Raw genomic sequence first — 24,829 nt, 5'->3', positions numbered from 1 at the left:
AAGATATTTTTTTGTGAAAGAGTTATTGTTAAGTTATTTATATATTGACGCGAAATCAAAATGATCTCTTTTTTAAACGTTAAAACGTTTCCTCTTAAATCTTACAGAAGATATTTTTTTTTTTTTTTAGAAAATTAAGTCATCCTCGATAACCATCTATCGGAACACTAGAAGAGGGGCGCTACTTTCTTCGACTTAATAGTGATTTTAATCAAACTCCGTCACATTTTCATACACATGCATGCATGCATGCACACACATACACATTCAGCACATTCTGGATCACCGTTCCATTCTAACTTAAAGAAGTTTTCTCTGGAAACAACGGAGCGTAACGCCGACATCTATTCGGTCGATCAGTTTTTGCTGAGCTCTCGCCTGCATCAAGATTGCTGGAATATACACGGTGGCGCGAGGAAAAACTCATACATTACCGGGGAGTCGGCGGGGAAGGAAAGGAGGGGAGGGGGCGCGAGAGGGAAGGGTGCAGCTTTTTATTGGTCGCACCATAACCGTCGGTTTGCTTTCACTTTATCGTCCGTGAAATCCCACAGAGCCGTCCGCTCTGCCGGCGGACAATATTTCCAGAGTGCCTCGAAAAAACGAGAGCGTACGTGCAAAATTCAGCACTCTGTCGGAGAGTTGACTCTGTAATCGGACCAGGAATATACGTTTCAAAAAAAAAAAAAAGGTGAAAAAATGGAAAAAAAACACCCGATATATACATAACCGACATTTTTGATGAAAATTTGAGGTTTGTGCGCAGATTTTCCTCTCTTTCTCACATTTCGTGCATTTCGATAATGATTATAACAACGAATGTTTTATCCTGAATTTTTGAGAAAATTTCTCTTTCTTATTGTCAAAATAATGATACATTTTTTTAGAGATTTTTAAAGATTTTTCCTTTTAAAAAATATCGATAAAATTCTAATTTAAGATTATAATTTTTATTCAATATAAATGTCTCATTTTTTTATTTAATATAAATGTAATTGTATTGCAGGGAGCTTGGAGATTGGCCCGCACGCCAACGCGGCCCGGCGAATCATCGTCGTGCTGAGCCCAGCATCCCTAGGTAACATCTGGACGGACGCAAGCGTTGGCGCGGCGCTGAAGCAGCTGTCATCGTTGCCGATGAAGACGATTGTCATCTCGCTCAAGAGCCTGCCGAGCACGACGATGACGATCGCGAAGCGATCGCGACGCGACCGTCGCGACGTCGAAGCGATCTCGTTCGATCGATTGACGATCCTGTGCTGGCAGCAGGATGGCGACGACGCCGGCAACGGAGGCACCGCTTCCTTCGGCAGCGGCGGTCGCAAGTTCTGGTACAAGCTCAGGTTGGCGATGCCGGCGATGAGACCGATGGCGTCCGAAACCGGTTGCCAATCGGTTGCCATGATAGTGCAGGCTAACGGCAAGTGCGGACAGCAAAAGGCCCGCTCGCGCGAGAGTCTGGAGGTCCTTGTTTAAAGTCCTCGGCTCTCCTCTGTAGGTTCGTTCATTCCGAGCAATCCTTGGGGAATCACTCGGCACCGAGGATCGCGGCGTCGAGAGGAGCTCGATCTCGATTCGGATCTCGCGCGAGCAGATCTCTCAAGATCCTTGCTGTTCAAAGGATGCCCACTCGAGTCCTGATTCGAGGATTGATCTCGAGAAGGACCTTTTGGTCCTTGATATCGATTCGATGAAAAAATTCTGCGACGATCTCGATTTTAATTATGCAAATTTTGCGCGAGAATCTGCAGCTTCTCCTCTCTTTCGGAATTTTTACTCCTTTATTTTTTTTACTTTAGATCCCGTGAAAGGACGATTTTAGAAAAAATTGCGCCCCCCTCTAATTTTCGGCGGGATTTGTAAAACGCGTGCGTCAAGTATGTGAGAATGACACTTTGTGTCATTGAGTGTTTACGAAAATCGAATCTTTGAGATTAAAATGATCAATCTTCTTTAATTCTGGCGGTTTGAATTATCACGTGAGAAACATGAAAGAGCCATATTGTAATTTTATATTATGTTACAACTGCGTTTTTTTTTTGTCGCAAACCGTGTCGTGATTGGAAAGCAAATTCGATTTTATTATCGCGCATAAAAAAAAACACAGCTACATGCATCATAAAAAAAAACGAAAATCGAGGACAAATTTTTTCATATAAATTTTTAGAATTTCGATTCTTCTGAATTTTGTACTTAAAAATTTTACGCTCTTCAACATTTATTGTTAGATTTTACAATCTTCAGTTGTAGAAGATCAATTTTAAGATAACGAGAAAAATCGCGTTAAAATCTCTGGATATTTTGCACGCAACTCTTTATACTATCATTAATAGTCCACACGAATCGATTCGATTCCTTTTTAGAACACCCTGTAGTATAGATAGGCACGGAGTGCAGTTACGTAAAAGGAAACGCCTAAACGGGTATTTATGCATCCTAGCGAGGTGCAACTAATCTCGATTACATCGACTGACAGTATGAATCGACAACGCGAAGCGTGAATTTGCATTCGCGAATTTATCGCGAATTACGACGGAAACGTGGAGTGACTTTCGCATATTTTTTATTGTCAAACGTCTATTGAATTTTTAATAAAGTGTGAAAATTGTAAAAACATTCCGATAGCAAAAGAAGCGTGAGATAAAGGACTTTTCAACGAATGTCCTGCTGGTCATTAAAAGTGAATTTATTCAATTAATGTCATTTTATTTCTTTGTTCGATTGTGATTTTTATTTTCACGGTTTTTTGAAATTTGTATATTTAAGATGAAAAGATTACTTCTGCAATTTATTGGAGCTCTGTGCTGGGAACACATTTTAAAGGTACCAAAAATAAATAATCATAATTTAATAAAAAGACACTTTACTTCAAAAATCATACATCCCAAATAGCGATCTCTATTAAATATCATTGATTGTAAAATAATATTGAAATTCAAACGTCAAATTTTTCTTTATCACTTTTCTCGTTTATTTTATGGCAGACCCGATTAATTATGTTATGATGACGAAAATGAAATAATGGAATCACTTAAATAAGTAGATAAAGTAGATTAATAAATCCTTGGATCTTTTGGAATTTTATATTACTTTTTGAATAACATCTCTATTCTCGTCGTAAATATTTCACGTATAAATGCTTTAAAAATTTGATCGTGCTTTTTTTGCGCGATTTTCCGAAGAAGCGAATTTGCTTTACACAATCGACGAATCGATTCGATTATTCTAACATTCCGAGTGTTTGATGGACGAAAAGAATGGAAAGATGGAAATGCGCAGTCTTCCTTCTCGCGCGCGTGATGAGAATTTTATTATCGGCGTTCTGTTATCACCGACGTTCTACCATTTTTTTTTTTTTTTCCCCTTGTGCTTATCGTTACTCTTCTTTGTATATATTGGAAATCTATATTTATTTAGCTAGCCGCGTTTTATTTATGTGTACAAATTTGCGTACATTTTAATCAATTGACCCTTTAACTAGTGAATAAGGTTTTAAATTGCTGTTTCGAGAGATTTATGGAAAAAAAAAAGTTGTTTAGGTACTTAAATATAATGCACTTGATACGCGTGGCAAAAATCTGAAAATTAGTTTATCTAAATGTATAAGATGTATATTGTAAATTATATTTACTTATTTTATATTACTCGCGCAGATTTAGTTAAAATTGCATTCGAATTCTGGTTAAAGGGTTCATACAATCGCGCGGAATTGCACTCCGATACGTCACATTTGCGCGACATTTTCTCTAAAAGCTGGTTTATCGCGAGCGATAACGGCATAATTTCGCATTATCGTTCGATATAATATATACGTCAACTGCCTCGGGACGTTAATATATAAGCGTTTTATACTGTTTTATATATATATATATACATATATGTGTATACATATATACATATGTAGGCGTACAAGGTGTATTCCACACCTGATATTCCTGGACATCCCTGAGCGCACAATCGGTGTCAGTAATCGTTGCTTGCTAATCGTTATCACATTATCATCTCTCCGAGGACAGTGAGTAACACTCGCGCTTTCCTGGTTTCTCTAGAAGGCATAAGTTTCCTTCGCTTTTTCTGAATTTTTTTTGATCTGAATATATATATTTTTTTTTTTCATAAATTAAACTTAGGATATTTTTATGTAAAATTCGCGATTGTATAAATTTATTACGAATATTTTGTTATCGAATGTTATTTACGAATATAAAAACCAGGAAACAATTCCATTATTAATAGCATTTTTTATCAGAACTATATCGGCGATTGTCAGTCCTATATCCAGGGAATTGAATTCGGGCCCAGCGCACGATATCCGAAAATTCAGAATGTTTGCCGTAGGTTGTATACTATGAGGAATGACAAAAACATCGTAAAAACAATAAAAATAAAATAGAAGATAAGTGTTAATTATAATCGTAACCGTGATTCATAATTGTAACTTAGGCGAGAGGAAGGAAAGGAGATGGAGAGGATGGAGGGGGAGGGAGGAGACAATAGGGGCAAGGTTAATTTTTAACGTTAATAGCTATTATTCTCTTTACTGTCAGTATTACGACACACTAGTGTACTCGTCTCGCCGAGGATGCCAGCAAGAACTCTTGCAAAGGATAATCGCGAGCCGGGTAAGCAGAGTATATAGATGTAGTAACAACATTTGAACGGTGCGTTTCGTAGAGGGACTCCGAATTGTTTTTACCGAAAAGAATTGTATTGTTGTTGTGTACGGATAAACCGGGTGTCAGAAATAACAATTTTTCAAAAACATTGTTTCCAAAAGTTAAGCCATTAAAAAAAAAGCCTCATTTTTTTCAGAAATTTTTAACGTATAATTAGAGACTTGCGTTGTTTCTCATAAAATTTTCCAAAAATAGCCTAAATATTTTCTTAGTTTTCTTAAACATTAAATATCATCTGATATAAGCAAAACGAATGATAAAATGATAAATAAATTTATTAATTTTTGATAAGATTTTGATATAGTTCGCTCTCAAATTTGACAAAAGAGCAGACGTGTCCCTTTCACAAATGAACCGTTTATTTGTCTCTTTTTTTTTTTTAATTTTTCTTATTGATCTTATTGTTGCATTGTTCGTCGCTATCGTTAAGACGGATTAGTGAATGATTTACTTATTTAATCAATTAATCTTTGTATTTTGACAATAAAGTCTCTCTAGAATTCTTAGAAGTAGCGCGTTTCGCATACGTTCTCTCTCTCTTTTTTTTTTTTAACTATAGATAGTTTAATCGATAAGATACAAGACGAACAAGTTGGGATCGTACATGTATAATTCTAGATAAATGTTTATCTAGCGTGCGTCTGATTATGACTGGTCGATTGTTTGACGGCGCGAGTAATAAAAGCCGTTTACATGTGTAAGATGTTCTAACTGTTTATAGCGGAGCATATGTTTTGTGACATAAGAATAATTCTTTGTATATGCCGTGTATATCTAGATCCTATCTAGAGGGATGATCAGATCCTGTAAGCGCAATTTTTTTTAGAAAGTATATAATTGTAATTTACATTTTATTATACTTATTTTATTTTCCACTTAGATTTAAGCGATGCGTGTCTTGTCGCAATTTCGTTGATTAATTTTAATTATCGAAAATAATTAGTATTTCTCGATAAGTAATGAATTCTCTTATAATCTTATTTATTGATCCTTTCGTTTTGTTCTCGTTCAGTGATTCGACCATCTTTTTAAATAAATGGATTCATGTATTTTGATAAATAATAAAACATCTCAAACGTCTTCAGAGTTGCATGTACTTACCAACCTAATCAAGAATATTGCTATCTTGAATCTTTTTTTTTTTAATTGATCTTTGAGGTATGATTCTCATTTATTATTTCTATATATACTTTATATTTATATTTAATAAACTCATTTTTCTCATAATATAAATTAAAGATTTATTATAAGATCTATTCAAATCAGCATAACATGAGTTCATGCATCTCCTTATAAAGGAAGATAACATAAACATTATGTTTTGTATCGACGGTAAATTTTTAACTAAATGTCGACTTTAATTATCACTCTCACAAAGGGAATATAATTAATATTTGCAATAATGTAGATTATATCGTGAGGAACTGCCCGGATACGGGACGTAGATACTGCCACAATGCCCGGATACGGGCGTGCCCAACAAGATGGTAACATAGATTATTTACATAAATAATAATTTGTATCTATATTTCATTTATAATGATTACAATATAGGCACTTTTAAGTAAGATATTGTAATTCGCGTTTTCACCTTAAAAAAGAGTACAATACATTTATCTACATATATAATAAATATTGATGACGATTACAATACGGACGTTCATGTATAGTGTACAGAATATATCCTCGTGAAAAGCTTGTATTCGTAACTCCTTTTTAATTCTTCGGCCTGCTATCAGTATCTCTAAGTAATAATAGCTTCAAATAATTATGATAATAATTCAATAATAATTAAAACGCAATTTTCACATAATTATTTGAATGTAATAATTGTATAATGAATATTGTATATATAATTTTCGATGTATTAAAATATAATGACTATACTATATCTAAAAAAGTTAAACTATGTTTAAAGTAGCAAAAAGTTATGGCGCTCAAAAATGCCAATAAGGAGAAGAATAAAAAAAAGGGGTTTAAAAATTATTTTCGTAATGTAGTCGATACGTATGTTAGTCTCGTTTTCTAATTACGGCGAAAAATTGACCAGTATAAAATCGATCGTCGAAAAAGGCATTAAGTACTTTGATTCTCGTTGCTTTTTCACTTTGCATTATTTACATAAAGATCGAGAACAATGCTTTATTATTTTAATAATAACAATAATATATAAAACAACAAGAGTAGTAAAAAAACGTAGTTGCTTTTAATAACTGCTCGTTTAAATATTTCGCTTTAAATATAGAGCAGTGGCAAGCTCTCCTTTTTTTAAAATATTTCTTATACACTTGTAGCACCAGTACTGATTGGGTATATCTTGCGCAATTCTTGCATAATCGCGAATACACACGGGGTGGTTCCGAAAACGAGAGCTATCGGTGCGCTCGAGAGATGAATCACGAATTTCGTATTGTCATTCGTTTTTCTTTCTTGCTAGACACCGTGTATATCACAAGTATATGAGTATAAAAATTAGTAAAATCTTTTTTTTCCTTAATGTTAAGTACAGTTTTGTCTTAATTCGTTGGTTCATCGATCTTGAGGAATTTTTGAAAATATGCCAAGAGATGAAATTGTTTAAGAATAATTCTTCCTAGAGCAACTGTATCCTTATGAATATATGAAAGATTAATTGAATCCTTAATCTAAATTATTTAAATCATTATTCACGTAAGATTCTAAACATGAAGAAACACACACATAATATATATCTCAAAATTCCTGGTTCTCAAATCCGTTGATTAATCTAAGATGGTTCAATCTTATGGTCTACAACTTCTCCGAATCTCTCGAATTTATATTCCTAACTCTTTTCATACATACTTCAAATTATTATCTTTCTAAATCGCTCTAATATTTTATTCATATATTTTGCTGAGATAAATCTTATATTAAAATTATATAAATAAATGATATATTTCTTCTTCTAAAAGCGTTTTATCACCGACAGTTGATAAAAGATCGATGATCCAACGTGCTGAGAACTTCATCCTTCCTGTCGGGACACCCTGGGTTAGATACAAAAGTGACGTAATAATACTAACTGCGGTTGATCCGCGATCAATGCGAGCGTTTTTCTGATTGCTCGCTGCATTGGCATTGCATTGGCTCGAAAAAGGCAGAGAGAATTTTTGGAAAATGGATACAAGCTGGACGAGTCTGTGTACCTTGCAGTAAAAAACGGTTGGTTTATTAATCCCTTGCTGAAAAAGTTTCGCTGGTTCTCTGTGTCCTCTTTCGCGCGTTCCCGAGTTTGCAAAGATCTTTATATACCTGAATTCTTCCTTACATTTTTCCTATAATACCTCTCTTGAATCCATAAATCTAGAATCCTAGATTATGTTATATAATCTTTCACCTTTCTTTATATCTATTGACTCTTCTTTCTCTCTCTCTCTCTCTCTCTCTCTCTCATTTTTCTCTTACATCCTACATTTCATCCAAATCTATTAGACGCCTTAAATCTTTGTCTAAATTCTAACATATCTTAGTTTTTCATTTCTAAATATTGACCTAAATCGTTTGGTATATTTATCCTTCGTTTTTCCCATTTTCAATTCTTGAAATTTTCAAGTACCTTTTATATTCTACGTTCTATACATGCGGAGACCAAAATCCTGGCTTTGACACTTTTGTTAACTTTTGATGTACCAAGATTCGATACATTTCTAAATTCCAAGAATCCAGGATTCTTGAACCGAATTTAGCTATTTTCTCTTTCTCTTAACGTAATCGTTCAAATCTCTAGAGTTGTCCACAGATAATTCTTACAAGAGAATAGACTCTTTCTTAGAAATCATCTGTCGAAAAATTAGTGTTGACATGTTTCACAACGTAGTAGTCGTGCGATTCAGGTAGCTATCGCGAGCGACTCCAGCCAAAGCCTCTGCCATCGCTTTGCCGGTTTCCTGCACCATGCTCTTCAGAAAACTTGATTCCTTCTGCAGCAGCACGTGGGGATGATCGAATTCCTATGTACGGTAAAAAGTTTACCTTTGAGGAGAGAACTACAGATTTACGATCCACTCTTGTTACGAAAGCCGTATCTTTCACGGCGAGATAGCTCGATACATACTGCGGACTCGATAAAATATTTATGAGATATATATACTGGGTGTGATGAAAATGTTCACTTCTGCTGACATTTATTTATATTGTAGAATGAGAAAAAGCGGCAAATATAAAGTAATATCTCTTTTGTGTCGGATATAATAAAGCTCGAAAGATTAAAAATTTAAGAGTTAATGATACAATAAAGTCATAATTATAATATTTCATACGATTATAGAATAAGAAATTCAACAATTGGGCACCCAAAGAAATACGTCAAAAAAACGTCATAAAAATGACCAACAAAAATTCATACAAAATTGTAAAAGCATATATAAATAATTCAAACATCTTCAATATATAATTACATTACTTTGTTTTACTATATGAAAGAGCGAGCAAAAATTCCATGCGACAATTCATTATATCCAAAAAGACGAAAGAATTAATAAATTCATATATGATTATAAAATAATTAAATGATAAAAAACGAGAGTTTGATTCAATGACTTATTCCATCTAAATAAAAAAGAAAAAGTATAAAAAATTGACTCACCACCGCGCTGCCGGCATCCATAACCAGGATACGGTCGCTGTCCATGACGGTATTCAACCGGTGAGCGATCGTCAACACTGTACACTTCTCGAACTTCTTTCTGATCGTCGTCTGGATGAGTTCGTCTGTTCGCGGATCCACGTTGGCGGTCGCCTCGTCCAGCACGAGTATCGGATTGTTTCTGACGATAGCACGCGCCAGGCAAACCAGCTGTCTTTGGCCAACGCTAAGATTGGAACCACCCTCGTTGACATGTGCCTGCAAACCCATCTCCTTTAACTCGACTTCCTCAAGTGCTCGCCATAGCAGATCATCCGAGTACGAATCGAATGGATCGAGATTCCGTCTCAGACTACCGGAGAACAGGAACGGTTCCTGTGGGATGATGCTAATCTTGGAGCGCAGATCATGCAGACCGATCTCACTAGTGTCAATGCCGTCGATCTCGATCAGGCCTTCTACGTCGGCCAGACGGAAAAGAGCTTGAATCAGAGATGACTTGCCCGCACCGGTCCTGCCAATAATACCAATCTTCTCGCGCGGATAGATGACAAAATTGAGATTTTTCAATACCGGCGGTTCCAACGGCGCATAACGTAAATTCACATTTTTGAACTCGATCTTGCCTTCTTCTGGCCACTCAGACTTGGGCTTTTTATCAGGGGTGCTCTCAAGAGGAGGCTCGCTCTCCACTTTGCTGCAAGAGAATTGAAGTGTTTGATTTGAAGATTGAACATAATTTAATTATTTAAATGAATCTTATGAGTTTGATAACATTTAGATATATCGAAAGATATACAAAAGCATGGATATTGAAAAAAACAAAATTGGAAAAAATTATAAAATTTAAATGAAAAGATTTAAGATTCTAAAAATTTAAAGCTTTCAAAGATCCAAAATATCAAACATACTTAGAAATTTAAGAATCATGAAATCTGAAATAAACATAGTTTTTATACCTGTATTCGAGGATGCGTTCTACAGAAGTCATTTGGTTTTCCAGCTCGGCGCTCTGGCGCATGCCCCACTGGAACATGCCAGTGAGGCCGATGCTCTGGGTGATCGCTAGGCCTACGCGTCCACCGTCCATCGAGCCACGAGCATAATTATCCATCACTAGGAAGCTTAATGTCACCAACAAGATATACAGCACACAAAAAATGTCCAACCAGAAACCGAAGGCACGTGAGGACGCAATAAAGATATACCACGCAGACGAATGGAGATCCTGGTGACGGTCAAACTCTTTCGTGAGGATCTCGTGCGCTCCGAACGCGCGGATCGTCGGTAGTCCTTGAAGAGTCGCGCTTAAATGGGCGAAGACTGGCGAGCGAGCTAAGAAGAGAAAAGTTGATCATTTCATTTAGATTATTCAAAGAATTTATATTCAATGGATTCAATCTAATGAAATCCATAAGAAAGATTTAATTTTAATCTATTTTATTTTGTCAATCAGGTTATATCTATTATTTTTTTATCATAAAACAAGTCTAAATTAAATAAATTACTCACTGATGCCTTCAAGACGTTTGACACTGCGGCTAGTAGCCAGGTAAAAGATTCTCAAGTAATAGAAGATAATGCCGACGATCAGAGTGGGAATCAGCAACCACACATTCGCGATGGCAACCACGATGATGATACCGAGCAGGGACAGGCCAATTTGTAGACAGTCGATGAGCGCGGTAGGCAGTATCTCATCCACTGCACCCATGTCTTTAGAAAAACGATTGAGCACGCGGCCTGATGTGTTAGTATTGAAGAAGCGCATTGTGGCGCGGCTGATGCTGCGGAACATGTGATCATGTAGCCGTATGGAAGCACGCATGCACGTCCTGAAGAAGGCAAACGAACGGATCAGGGTCACGCCGATCGTTAGCACGGTCACTATGGTGAAGATATAGATGCATTCTATGCGCGTGAGAGGACTGTTCGGATCTTCCACGACACCCTCTTCAGTTTGATTCATCTGTGTAAATTAAGACTGAGACGTTAAAGTATCGCGAGGTTTTTCGAAATCTAGATTTCTTTGAAATCTAGAATTTTTTGAAAGAAAGATTACACATAATCGCTGATTATCTCAAGTCGTATACAATTATACTTACGTAGTTTTCTTCGATATCAACCCACTGCGCGATAAAGAAATCACCGCCGCTGGCCGCTAACTGCGACAATACGCAAAGCATAGTGACCATGAATATTACGCACCAATTGCCGCCGGCGCGAAAGTAATCTCTATATACTTTGCCCGCAACATTGCCAGTTGACCGCATCTCAGCCACCTAAAAAATTAATAAGATTAATATTATGTATTAATTTACATAACATTACAATCTATATTAATTATGCAATAATTGGAATTACCTCGTCAGGTTCCTGTTTGGTAGTATCAATTGTCATAAATGAGCTCAGAGATGTAATACTGCCGGTACGCGAATTGCTTCGGCTAGGGGGCGCCGAGGGGGGTCGAGAAGATTTCTCATCCGTTTGCGTTTGATTCTCCAATAATCGACCGAAATCCACTCCCATAGAGCCCAACTCGTCATAAGTACTGATGAACAGAAAATATCTCTTGTATAAAATGAAATGATGTACTATGATATTCTATATATTTTTTTAAGTTATATTCTTATTCAAAGATTTATCGATCGATATAAAAAGAATAAAATAGCTGAGAATAGAAAAATTCTAGGGTCGTACCCTTCTGCTTGGATGGCTCCGTCCTTCAAAACGATAATTCTGCCAACGTTACGCAAGTATTGCAATTGATGAGTCACAAGAATCCGGGTCTTTCCGCGCAGATATTTGTCGATGCACTCTTCGAACATGTGTTTGCCCACATGAGCGTCCACAGCACTCAAAGGATCATCCATAAGATATATGTCAGCTTCGGCGTAAATGGCTCTCGCCAAATTTATTCTGGTAATCATTAATATATGCATATACACACTTATATATAAAGTCTTCTTACACATTTTATTATTATTATTTATATAACGAAAAGAAAATCATAAATTGCGATTTATGATGTAATCTGATTCTGCACGAGACCAACATTCAATTCTATTTGAAGAAAATTTTTATCGGGATAATCTAGGAAACCAACCTTGCACGCTGGCCACCGGAAAGACTAATACCCCTCTCACCCACTATCGTCTTATCGCCATAAGGTAGTAAGTTGAAGTCCCTCTTTAATTGGCACACTTTAGTCACGCGATCATATCGGATCTGATCCATCTTTCGGCCGAACAAAATATTTTGTCTTACCGATCCGGCAAACAGCCATGGCTCTTGACTGGCATAAGCAATTTTGCCATTAACCTGTGTGAAAAAATGTTTAAGAACATGATAAAATTATTATTTTTTTTTTTTTTTGATAAATAATAAAATATTTTATTCTTCTTTTTTTTCGAGCAAAATTTGTTTATCACATTTACTTACTCGGGTTTATTTAATTTATCATCAAAAGGGATTGTACACATACCTGAATAGAACCTTGCTGCAAATGTAGCTCCTTCAGAATAACATTTATTAGGCTACTCTTGCCTGCACCAACCTGGCCGACGATGGCGATCAGTTCACCCGGGCATACCTTAATGTTGATATTTTGCAAGGTATCCTCTGTCTCGTAGTCCAACCATTTGGCGCTACCATTCTCGATGGAAATACAATGCTCGATGTAATCCGGCTGATCCCCAGGCATTCGATCGCTCTTCTTCTGGTTTGCCAGATCCTTCATATTTTCCTTATAATTTCCATTTGTGTTTTTCTTGTAGTTTTCATTCTCGTTCTCCTTGTAATTCTTATTCACATTCTCCTTGTAGTTTTCATTCACATTCTCCTTGTAGTTCTCATTTGCATTCTCTTTATATTTCTCCTTCGCGTTTTCCTTCACTGTCTTGGTTTCAGAAGTCACTTCATCATACATCATGAACTTTTGCAAACGTCTTATGGATACCATCGCTTCCGCCACTTGTGTTATTCCTGAAAAAAAAAGAAGAAAACAAGGATAAAAAAAAACGCAGGAAGAAGAACAAGAGAATAAGGATGAAAAAGAAAAATAACAACAAAAAAAAATAAAAAAAAGGAAAGATGCTGTAAGCTCTTCAGAATTTCAGATGTTATTAATTAATTACGCATACCACACACGATGACATATGTACACACATCAATACGCACCTTGCGGGAAGAAAACGGTCATAGTCGTACGCAGAATGTTGTAATAAGCGGTTATCATAAACACCTTCTCGGCCGTAATCTTGAAGCCGAACAACACGTAAGACAGCACCGTGATAAACAGCGACATCCTCGTGGAGAAAATGATGAATGACATGGTGACACCTCTGATATATGATGTCCCTCGGATGACGTTGACTTCCTTCCTGTGAACAAATTTTGCCTGTTTTTTTCTTCTTTCTTTTTCGCTTTCTCTTTTCAAAACTCTATTTATTTTTTTTTTCGATCCGCAAAAAATATGACCACCTGCTCCAATGAAGCGGACGACGCAACGAAAATACCGGAATAAAATAAAATGTAAACATCTCATTAACACGCGTGAATTAATTAATTTGTTTTTTTAAATAGCGGTAAACCATGTCGCATGTGCATGAAAATTGTCGCAACATTGATAATTTATTTTCGATGATGGAATGTGGAGTTCATTAAACTCAGAATTATTCGATATTGAGATTTCCGGCTTAAACTTTAGGAATGTAACTCAGGGACAACGTTTCTTAGGCGATTTAGATTTTATTTTATTTTAATAATTTTAATTCGAAAAGAGTTTAGATTTATTTATATATAAAAATTTTAAATTAATATATTTATACATATACTTATATAATATAATTATATTATATATTTATAAATATTTATTTATATACACATATTCTTAAAATATTCAAAAAACAGCAGATATTTAAAGAGCAAATCGTTTTATCTTCGTAAATTTTTTATTAAAAAACTACATCTTTTTCTGTCTTGATAATACGGACGCGATAAAATTGACTAATAAAAAGTCATCATTACTTTTGATTATTATCATTTTATCTGATCATGTCAATAGTGATTCAGTTGAAACAAAAACAAAGCAAGTGCCGGCTAGCTATCAGCATGCTAGTTTATGTTTCAATTTGAAATAAATTGTTAAAGAGAGAGCAAACTATTAACTACTTAAATTCTTAAATACTTTCTGTATCCGTTAACGAAAGTATGAGAATGCATTTCGAATTTTTTTTATTTAACGCATAATTACATATATAACACAATTAAGCGCGTTACTTGTGTAAACAACATAAGTGGCAGTACTCACTTTCTCGCTTTTTCTATGAGTGCGCTAAATGGCTTTTCCCATGTGTACATCTTAATAGCTTGAATTCCGCTAATAATCTCGTTTGTCAATCGCACCCTCTCGTCAGTTCTGATTGCGGTTCTTAACCTCAGCTCAGATGATTTTTTGCCCAGCCATGCTGAAAAATTTAAAAATCAAGGGGATAAGATAACAATATAAAAAAAAAATATATGTACATATATACATATAATTCGAAGTCGAATATATTAAACAATATGTATTAATAAAATAGAAGAATACACAGGATTTATTTTATATAATTTTATTTTTGAGACTATCAGAAAATAGAGCAAAATACAAAATCGAAATAAAAGATTTAGAAATGCAATCACAAAAATTGGAAAGACGATTCTCGTCACGAGACACAAATTTTTACCGACTTCTTTTATCTCAACTATTCTTCACAGATACACGACATAGGTACACATTAAATCATTTTTTCATTTGTTGAATTATGATGAGAGACTTTGTGGATTCGTAATTTTCTCGCAAGAACAATAAATAATAGATAGAAACAGTTAAAAGAGTCTCACCTTGCAAAGGAATAAACATGAGCAGAGAGGCGACTCCGATGAGAGCGGATATTCCGATGTCCAGGAAGTAGTACATGAAGAATGTAATAATGATAGTCTCTAAGGGTCCGATCCACAAGTAATGGAGGAATATGATGCTAATGTCGAACCTATTGACGTCGTTGGATAGTAGATTGACTGCCTGCCCAATTGTCGTCTCGCCCAGCGCGGTTCTAGTCAGCTTCAATGTCTTTCGATAGATGAGCGAGCAGCAAGCTATACGTATCTTCATGCCCATATGCAGGATTCCCATCATATATGGATGTATGATGAACACATTGACGGCGGAACATAAGATGATGCCGGCCGCGTACAAATAAGCGTGGAACTCGTCAACCTCCTGGGTATTGTAGTACCGTAGCAACTGGCCCAGAAAGATCGGTTGCAACAACCTGCGTCAGTATTCAAGAAGAAAGTTCATTAGATGTGAAAAAATTTGTGTGCGATTTAAAAATTCATATTATATTAAACTACATATTAAACTATTTACGTGTCTAACACTTGTACCTGAGCAAAATTTCCATGACGGCCAGAAGTATTCCATATAGCAGGACCTTGAAGCCAAAGCACTTGATGATGACTCTCAGCAAACTGGGCTCGCTCACCTTCTTTAGGGATCCAGTGGTCGCATTCCTCTTCAGCCGATGTTTGTACGCCTCGCATTCTTTCTCCCAGGCCTTCGCTATTTTAACACCAAGAATACCACTTGTATGCTCTTTAAGGGGTGTGTACAGATCAGTTACTTCAAGATCTCTGCGATAACCCACCCAGAACGTGCGTAGGACCCAACTGCGAAAAAAAAAATCAAAGCATACACGTTTTACTCGCACAAACCGTCCGCTCTATTCATCCAATTCGTATTCTTTTCTCCTTTAAAATGCTATATTCCACGTCTCCTATTTTTCGTTCAAGATATTTTCGTAGATATTTAATGCAATCATGACGCAAGTAAGGCCCAAAACTAATAATTGAGGGCGGTTTTTGCAAAATTCGACATTTATAAAATCAAAAATAATTGAAAAATATATCAATCACACAAGAAAAAAAAACGCACTTTTTTAAAAATTATTAAATTATTATGATAGAATATTATACAATAACGATGGCTAATATTTCAAGAAAAAAAGAAATTAATAATATTTCTTAATCTGTATAATCCTTACTAATATATTTGATTGAAAATGCGACTATCCCTTTTCAAGAAAAACAATTTTTCCTAAAAATATTATTCAGAGATAAAAAGATCGAATCTAAATCACGATTGCTAGATAAAAACATTCAATTAAATCGCGATGATAAAAACTGACAAACTCTGAATCGCATGAAAATATCATATGTACTCTTAAGTGCACTTGATTTCTTATTATCCGAATGAAATAAAATCGATAAGGCAAGAAGATAACGCGGAGTATAAATATCGAGAATTAAAGAAAAAACAATTTACTAAACAAAGTAGTGCAAGGATCCAGAGACGTTACTCTCATCTTATCGGCGGCTCTCAATTCAAAGTTGTTTCACATCTCATAGCCCGTTTATTACATTCAAGAAGCTGATTAGATATCTCTGCTATGTACTCTCTATATCTCTAATATTAAGATGATCATGCGCAAAGTAGGAAACAATGAGTATCTGTTTCATTTTTTATCTACCTGTTTTTATCTTCAGTATCGATTATTCTAGGAAATATCTAGCCGCTCTATGAAAGTGCGCGAGCTATAATCAAAACGCAAGATAATGTCATATCCCTTTGACTTTCCGACGGTATGAAAGATTCAATATTATTATATTATAAATTTGAAACAATATGTGAGATTATATTATCAGTGTAAAAAATCTGACAAAAATGTCGAATTAATTCTAATAAAACCCACTTAATAACATTTATGAATTAATAATAATATTTATTAATTATTAATATATATAATTTAAATAATAATAATTAAAAAATATAATTATTTAATAATATATAATTTTATAATAATATATATAATTTAAATAATAATAATTAATAAATATAATTATTTAATAATATATAATTTTAAACTTTTCGACTCTATCTAAAGCAATTAAAATCATCATCATCATCATTGTGTTCGATTTCCGTGTTTTCATTCAATAGAAATGTCTGATATTACATTGAAGTGTAAAAGATCGAATCGCTGTATTAATTCTAATTAAATCTATCGTAATTTAAACCTCCAAACTTGTGTGCGGACTCTCTAAGGAATCCTGTATCATTCTGTCGCTTCATAAAAAAGACTCACGAGGAGTCCACGAGAAATCAAAATGTCATTACACTGTCGATTTCTTGCTGAAGCAGCATCTCCTCTCCTCTTCATCTCTCTCTTATTTTTATCAAGTGACACTTGTCTTGTTTTTCGTACTTACCTGAACGTCAACGCGCTGAGAATATTTGCGGCAGCTCTGGGATTCTTCACTTTCTCAGTTTGCACTTTCCCATCCATGATGATGATGATGTTGACGATGATGACACCGTCTCACTCTCGAGGCTCTTCTGCAAGATATAATAAACTCTCATGTACATACACGGATGTATAGTTGCACGTCGCGGTTGGGTAACGTCCGACGATGTTCGGCGCAAAAAAAGGCCAGAGAAGACAAAAGGAGAGAGGAGAGCTCGACATTCACACCGTGTGTATCATCGCGTGGCTCTCCGTGTCATCTCTTTTTTTTTTTTCGTTAAACAGAGGTCAAAATTTGATAATTAGAAATATCACTTGATATCTTATCACCATTACACGCGCGTTACCGAGTGATCTTCCGATATTGCACCTTATCAGCTGCGTGACACATGTGTTTTCACATATCCGATCTCGAAATAATTTTCATATAAGGCCATTGCACGTTAAAAAAATTTTAGTCGTAATCATAATGTTGTAAGAAAATTGACCAATCACAATCAAACATTCTAAAACATAATAGGAATGTTTGAACTGTGATTGGTTGATTTACTTAAATTTACTTAAACTATACTCGGCGTAATTCGTATTATTGCACGTTGTTATATCTCGTTATGAAAGCTAAAGCAGCTGCTTGATAACGCTGCAGATCTTTTGCCCCAGATAATTTTTCCTTCCGTATACATATTTTTTATTTCGATTTTTTTTTCATAGCTAAATCATAATTGCAAAATAATTAAATTCCTAATTTAATTTATATTTTTAGTAATCTCTGACATTCTTCTTTTATATGTATATCGATAAAATTTCATATTATTGCATATAGTTGCGTTGTTTATCAGCATGTTAATTACCTTCAGCTTTAGATGCACAATATCAACCCACGAGTAGGTGTTTTATTTTCACAAATAGATAAGATAGTAATCTTTTACAGCTCCTAGACTCGCTGTGATTGAAATCATTGGTTTAATGCTTCTAATACAAAGCGACAAGCGTACTGAAAGCCTTTATCTTGTCTTCTGCATAAATAAACCGGTTATCTTTAAAGTCTTTAAACATATAAAATGCAACACTAAGCAACCAAGTTAAGATAGAATCGTTTGTATAAAGAACCGATGTATTATTTAACGATAAGTGATAAAAATACTTCTCGAACAATAGATACAAGTTATTTAAATACACTTTACATTAACTTAATTATTTTAATTTTTCTATTTTAATTTCTATTAATTCTACTATCTATTAATTTAATCAAAATTTATATTAATAATTATGGTTTTTCAAGCCAACAATGTGCACGCTAATGTTTCGGAGAAATTGATTACTTCGCGAGAATTTCCGCAATGAATCAAGCGTCATCGAAATTAAAGATTCGAAAAGCAAGCAAAAAATAAATAAATTTTAATATATATAAATTTTTGCTGAAAAGAATCTCTCTAAGCGTAATTTATGAATATTCTAACAAATTCGAATGTTAACACACATTAAAACTTTATTTACATGTCTCTATCTCGACATGTACACACGGATTTTGCTACCTGGAAGATTATATGAGATATACATATTCATAGAAAATTTAATCCACGCGATGAAGATCCGCGGGGAAATTTAACAGATCGCAGCGTAAATTTAATCTGACGAATAACAAATTCATTACACTTTGTTGCCAAATATTAAGTAATTAGCGGATGATGTTATACAATTTTGGTGGATTCCACAAACGCGTTTATCATAGATTAGATTGCAATCATAGATAAAATTTGTGATGTTTTAACAGATAGGAAATTACGATAAATTTTTGTTAATCAATCACATTTTTTAAAACTTTCCTGCAAACAATATTACTTGTTTACAAATTTTTTCAAAAAGTTTCTGAAAATTGTGATTTCTTAAATTAAGGTTCTTTCAGAATATCCTTAAGCCAAGATCAATTTTTTGATTTGAACGCGTCACAAAATGTAAACATTTAAGTGATGACATAATTTCAGTCTTATATGCATCGAGTTAATTATAAATAAAATCACAGAACGGACTTAACTGATAAATGACATTTTGATAACGAAATTGCGATAAACATGGACGAGATGATATATAGACGATGACTTGGAATTTCGCTTAAGACAATGTAAAAACATTATAATTTTTCGGACATGTTTATGCACCTGTGAAAATATATTCCGAAAATGGAGATAACGTTAAAAAAATACAAATGTTCGTTTGTAATTCTCAGATGTTAAAGCAACATTCAATTTCATAGATAATTATTATTTTGGACCGAAAACAATGATCATGAAACGCATAATACAATATAATATAAAAAGTAATATGCATTCCTGATATGATAAAATTAACGTGAATATCATCAATAAAACAGAAGATGACATTTTACAAAATTGTTATATAGAGTATCTATTCAAATTTTGTAAAAAAAAATCCCTGATTTTCCAAATATTTTTGCTCGACAAAATATTTTTAAAAAATTTTTTGGTTGAATAAAATACAAAGCTTCTTAAGTTTCAAGTGCTACATTTATAAAAATGTACTGAAAAAAAGCTGAATAACTTCTGTTAAAGGTAAAAATGTTCAACTTGTATAACATTTTCATTTTTTATCGCTAAAAATAAAAATAAGGAATATGTACCGCATATTCAATATTTTGTCAAGACATTGAATATAAACAAAGAAATATTTATAATATATTTTAAATAATTCACAACTTGGCTTATCGTAGATTGGTTACAGTATAAGAACAAAATTATTAAAGAAAAAATTATTTTAAAAAATTCCTCGAAGTCTCTCTAATAAAATTCCATAAAAATTCCTTCATTTCTCCAGATACAAAAAATTCCAGCTTTTCCATATTTTCGTAGACTACTACAAGAAGCGAGAAAAATATTTATCACGTTCCTCGAAATATGATATTTCTCATAAAAGATATTTTTATCTAAGACATTGTTTACACAGATTAAGTAGAATTAAATAAACTTATGATAACATAAGTATATAGTAACAAGCAGGTTCTCTCTTGGATTGAAAATAAAATTAAATTGTCTCTCAATTTTCTACGGTCTTTCAATTTTTTGTTCAAAATGCTAATCCTGTTTGTTTTGACACCAATCTCGTGTCATTGTAAGGCTCTATTGTCGCCATCGGCATATCCATCTGTCAGCATTGGGACCGAGCGTTATCAGAATATTGTCGGAGCAATTAACCATTTGTTATAATACATACAAAACGCAGGAATTAGTCAGACAGTCGCGCCGCGATAAGAAAGCTGCACAATAGTCACATTTGTTTAGTGTATTCTTTCGGTGCGTGCTAAAAAAGTAACTGCCTTTTCTTAATCAAATCTGCGCGATTTCGATCTGTGCCTTCGGAAATTTTCCAATTACCGCGATTTTTAATCATTCTTCATCGATATATATATTTTCGTAATATCTATTTCTTGAGTTACTCAATTATTTTTTTTCGCAATATAGTTGATGAATGTTTCTCCTCATAAGAAATATTTTTTTTTTAATAATATTACATTGTTATATATTTTTTTATTTTATTATATTATTTTTTTATCTCTTTATGTAATTTTTTAATTAATAAAAAATAGAGCGCGTTAGTAAAATAATAGAAATCGTTAATCCATCCGGACGAAAAATGATTTGAAACACATTTTTTTTCCTCATCGTCTATTCCCTTAATACTCTTTCAATTTGTTACATAATACTCAATTAAGATTAATTCATTGTTGACGCAACGGTCGATATGAATTGTAACGTTATTTGAACATCATGTTACACGTGCTTTCTCTTCTATCGTGTTAATAAAGATAGCGTTATTGATTTATTTGGCGCGCCTTTGGCTTTTCGTTTAGTAGAAGACTCCATTAATTTTATAAACTGGAAAGAGACGAAATATATTTTTAAAGAAAGGGAAAAATAAAGAGAAAAGAAATTGAAATCAGAGCTCATTAAAATATATCTTAATAAAATTTTAGAGAAAATTTAAATTAAGAAAAGATTAAATTTCTGTGTATTTCGATTAGAGAGAAAATTTTGTTGGGCTATTAGTGTTAAGCTTAAATATAATCTTCATTAATATCTCATAATTTAATAAATGTAAATTAATTAATTATGCTCAAATTTCCTTAATTTATTAAAATATCTTGTATTTAATAAATAGATAAAAACATATTTATAATTATGATTAATTTGTAAATAATCGAAAATAAGAGAGCCTTCTTGAAAAAAGTAATAAAAACTGCGCAAAGACTCTAATAGAGATAAGAAAATCTCAATTTGCGTTATATTGATGATGATATGATATAAATGATGCTATATAAAGCTGAAATTAAAAGGCAAGCAATACAGATCTTTTTTATGTAACTATATACATATATGTATGAAAGATTGATCTCCATGAGAATATAATCGATAGTAATTTCTTTCCGCGCTGTCCTTTTTCTCACTTTTTTATTCAATGATATTAGGTTTAATTTACAAGGACAAGTCATCAAATAAGCTGATTCATTGTCTCTCTCATCATCTTCTTTCTTCAAATCATTTATCGCTCGCTCAATATTAATTGTGCGCATTTATGTCCACCCTATATGTGTATATTGTTATATATATATATATACATATATATATATATATATATATATATATATATATATATATATAATAATCAAAACGTGTGAAATTATTTGTATCTGTTATTTCAGTTTATCTATTATAAATAGTTTACTATTATTTATTTATTGTTTCAGAATTGAATTTTTTTTACGCGGACGACAAATAAAAAATATATATATCTCATAATAATTTAAAAATTAATTGAGAGATAAGAGTGAGAATAAAGCGTCTTTTAAGTACTTTCAGCTTTAGTATCATTTATTATTTATATCATCTTCAATATCGCAAATGTCGAGATTTTCTTATCTCTATTTAAGAATTCGCAGCCTTGCTTATTAAGATCCTCACTTTTTTCAAGAGTCCTCTCTTATTTTCAATTATTTATAAGTTAATCATATAATTATTAATATCTTTTCATCTATTTATTAAATACGAAATATATTAATAAATCAAGAAAATTTCTACTGTAATAAAATAAAGGCATAAACAATTTTCAAACAAATTTCTCGAAAACTATAAATAGGGATACCAACAAAAAAAGTTGTTTTTTTGGCTTAATTTTGTTTTAACATTTAATTAGAGAGATTTATTGTGTGACATATATGTGTGGGTATGGATATTTAAGACTTCTTTAAGATTTATTAGACCTCTTATCTACCTATTATAATACTAATCCTATTATAATACTAATCTAAGCTGTCTTATCGCGATATCGTTAAATTTATGTCAATCATATATATGTTCATTCAAACATCTTAAAAAGTCACTCAACATCTCGGAAATCTTGAATTGTTTACATCAAAGCAAAATCTAATTGTTTACAAAATAATTATGAATCCAGACAGCACAATATTTATGATAAATATTCATAAATATTTTGTACTATTTATTTTTTGAAATATTATATAAATATTTTACATTAAGAGAAGAAATTATAAAAATTTTATTCTACATATTATTAAAATGTAAATTAAATATTTTATATAATATTTATGGTAAATAAAAAATAAATATTTTAGATAATATTTTGTAAATATTTTTATGATATTTATGATAAATCTTTATGATCTTTTAAATCTAAAATGACAAAAATATTTATAAAATATTTTGATAAATATTTATAAAATATTCAAATAATAATTATAAATATTTTGTACACATTTTATATTGTGTGCTGTCTGGGAAAGGCAAATTAAGCGTGCTCCTAAAAACATACACAGATATACGCAGCACTTTATTCCACCCAAAGAATCGAGCGTAAACATTCATCGCTAATGCAGATATTTTGACAGATCACTTTGTAATTTGATATAGCCGCTAATGTTCGCCGAAATGACTCGTCGAAGTACAGGAATTCGAGTCATGCGCCGATGATACGAGGGATACACTGGACATATAGTTATCGATAAGAACACAATGGGGCTTACATAATAGGCGGAAATGAAAAATACGAATAACAAATCAGTTAGGATAATTCAACATCTTGCTTTTCTCAAACACACCTCCTCCTTTTCAACGTGTCAATTTCAAAAGTTTTTTTTGTCTAACTTCTATAAAAGAAAAAAAAAACTTTATTTACATCACAATAGATATTGAATCATACATATATTACATCTATACAATATGAAAAAAGCAGAGAAGTCGAAAAATACAATATCATCAAAGATCATTTAAACTCAATAGAAAAGACGCGCGAATTCTCCTAAAAATTTCACGTGAATTCCACGCTTTTATGTAACTACGTTCACTTTGATTCGGATTCCTTGAATCACGCTTAGTGGTTATAATTTCGCCGATCGAGGGGTAAGGCGAGGGAGGACTTACCTTTAAGGTCAAACTGCTTGCTCCAAAGGAGGACAAGGGGGATGTATATACTTTTATCAAGAGCCCATAACGCCTCCGATGAGGCGTGTGAAGTGCGACAGTCCCGGCGACAACGACGTCCACTCAAACGAAAGGCTTTTACTCGACTGCACGGTTGCGTACATGTGTCATTCCGAGCGCGACACGTGACACGTGACGTAGATCTATCGTCGATCCCGCGACGACCGCGCGAGGTGAAGATCCCTCGGCGATTTTCTCCATCTTTAGAAGCTTCCAAGAGCGCCATTGGTGTCATTTCGTGTAAACTCCTTCAGCCAATCTCTCGTAATCGATGGTCGATAAACACGAACGAAGGGGAGGGATATATTCGAAAATATTACAAATTTATAATAAAAAATTTACATATTTTAGTTGTATGAGAAGCCAATAAGAAGTATTGCGCTTGATAAAATGTTTTATAACATCAAATAAAAATTAAATTTTTTTCCTAACTTATATATTAATTTACGAGTTATTACATTTTGGACGCTCGCGATTATTGTAGTTAAAGTCAAAAAGTAAACTTTAACAAAAATATAATCCCTTTGAAAAATTATAGTTTTGCAATCACAATACTTTACATTATCTCATCTCCATATAAGCCTCCTAAGAATATTATACGCAGAAAATGTTAGTGACACAAATCGCTATATAATTTCATTTAAACTTTCACAAGATTCTCTTTTTAGTTTTTCTCGGATTATTAAATTCTGA

At 33.2% G+C, this 24,829-nt stretch overlaps 2 protein-coding genes across 5 annotated transcripts in view; one reads left to right on the top strand and one right to left on the bottom strand.

Moving 5' to 3' along the window:
• Positions 1-24,829, top strand: part of LOC126856642 (single Ig IL-1-related receptor-like) — a 186,316-nt gene that overhangs the window by 153,030 nt on the left and 8,457 nt on the right. Inside the window, exon 7 of one of the 2 annotated variants that reach the window (XR_007688379.1) lies at positions 1,007-2,823. Coding sequence is in view for 1 of the 2 variants with exons in the window: in XM_050605343.1 (XP_050461300.1) it covers positions 1,007-1,476 (470 nt within the window). In the remaining variant the exon portion in view is untranslated. Of the gene's footprint in view, positions 1-1,006; positions 5,757-24,829 lie in introns of those variants that run through there. The other variant, XM_050605343.1, reaches the window with a different exon arrangement.
• Positions 5,205-24,323, bottom strand: LOC126856615 (ATP-binding cassette sub-family C member 4). Of its 3 annotated transcripts, none has more exons than XM_050605278.1 (15): positions 24,077-24,323; positions 17,593-17,719; positions 15,712-15,993; positions 15,166-15,596; positions 14,594-14,750; positions 13,462-13,664; positions 12,767-13,266; positions 12,389-12,603; positions 11,983-12,201; positions 11,647-11,833; positions 11,388-11,564; positions 10,795-11,251; positions 10,242-10,617; positions 9,283-9,979; positions 5,205-8,647 (listed from the first exon to the last, which is right to left on the bottom strand). In XM_050605278.1, exons 2-15 carry the CDS (start codon positions 17,667-17,669, stop codon positions 8,504-8,506), a joined length of 4,122 nt encoding a protein of 1,373 aa, XP_050461235.1. In that variant the 5' UTR covers positions 17,670-17,719; positions 24,077-24,323; the 3' UTR covers positions 5,205-8,503. The 3 variants fall into 3 exon arrangements, with proteins under 3 accessions (XP_050461235.1, XP_050461237.1, XP_050461236.1); XM_050605280.1 differs by lacking the exon at positions 24,077-24,323 and having other exon boundaries at positions 15,712-15,886; positions 15,972-15,993; positions 17,593-17,710; XM_050605279.1 differs by lacking the exon at positions 24,077-24,323 and having other exon boundaries at positions 15,712-15,886.

This window comes from Cataglyphis hispanica, chromosome 19, assembly GCF_021464435.1.
Source record: "Cataglyphis hispanica isolate Lineage 1 chromosome 19, ULB_Chis1_1.0, whole genome shotgun sequence".
NCBI classification, from domain to species: domain Eukaryota; kingdom Metazoa; phylum Arthropoda; class Insecta; order Hymenoptera; family Formicidae; genus Cataglyphis; species Cataglyphis hispanica.
Note: the sequence above shows the minus strand (reverse complement) of the source record. Positions and strands in the feature narration are given on the sequence as shown.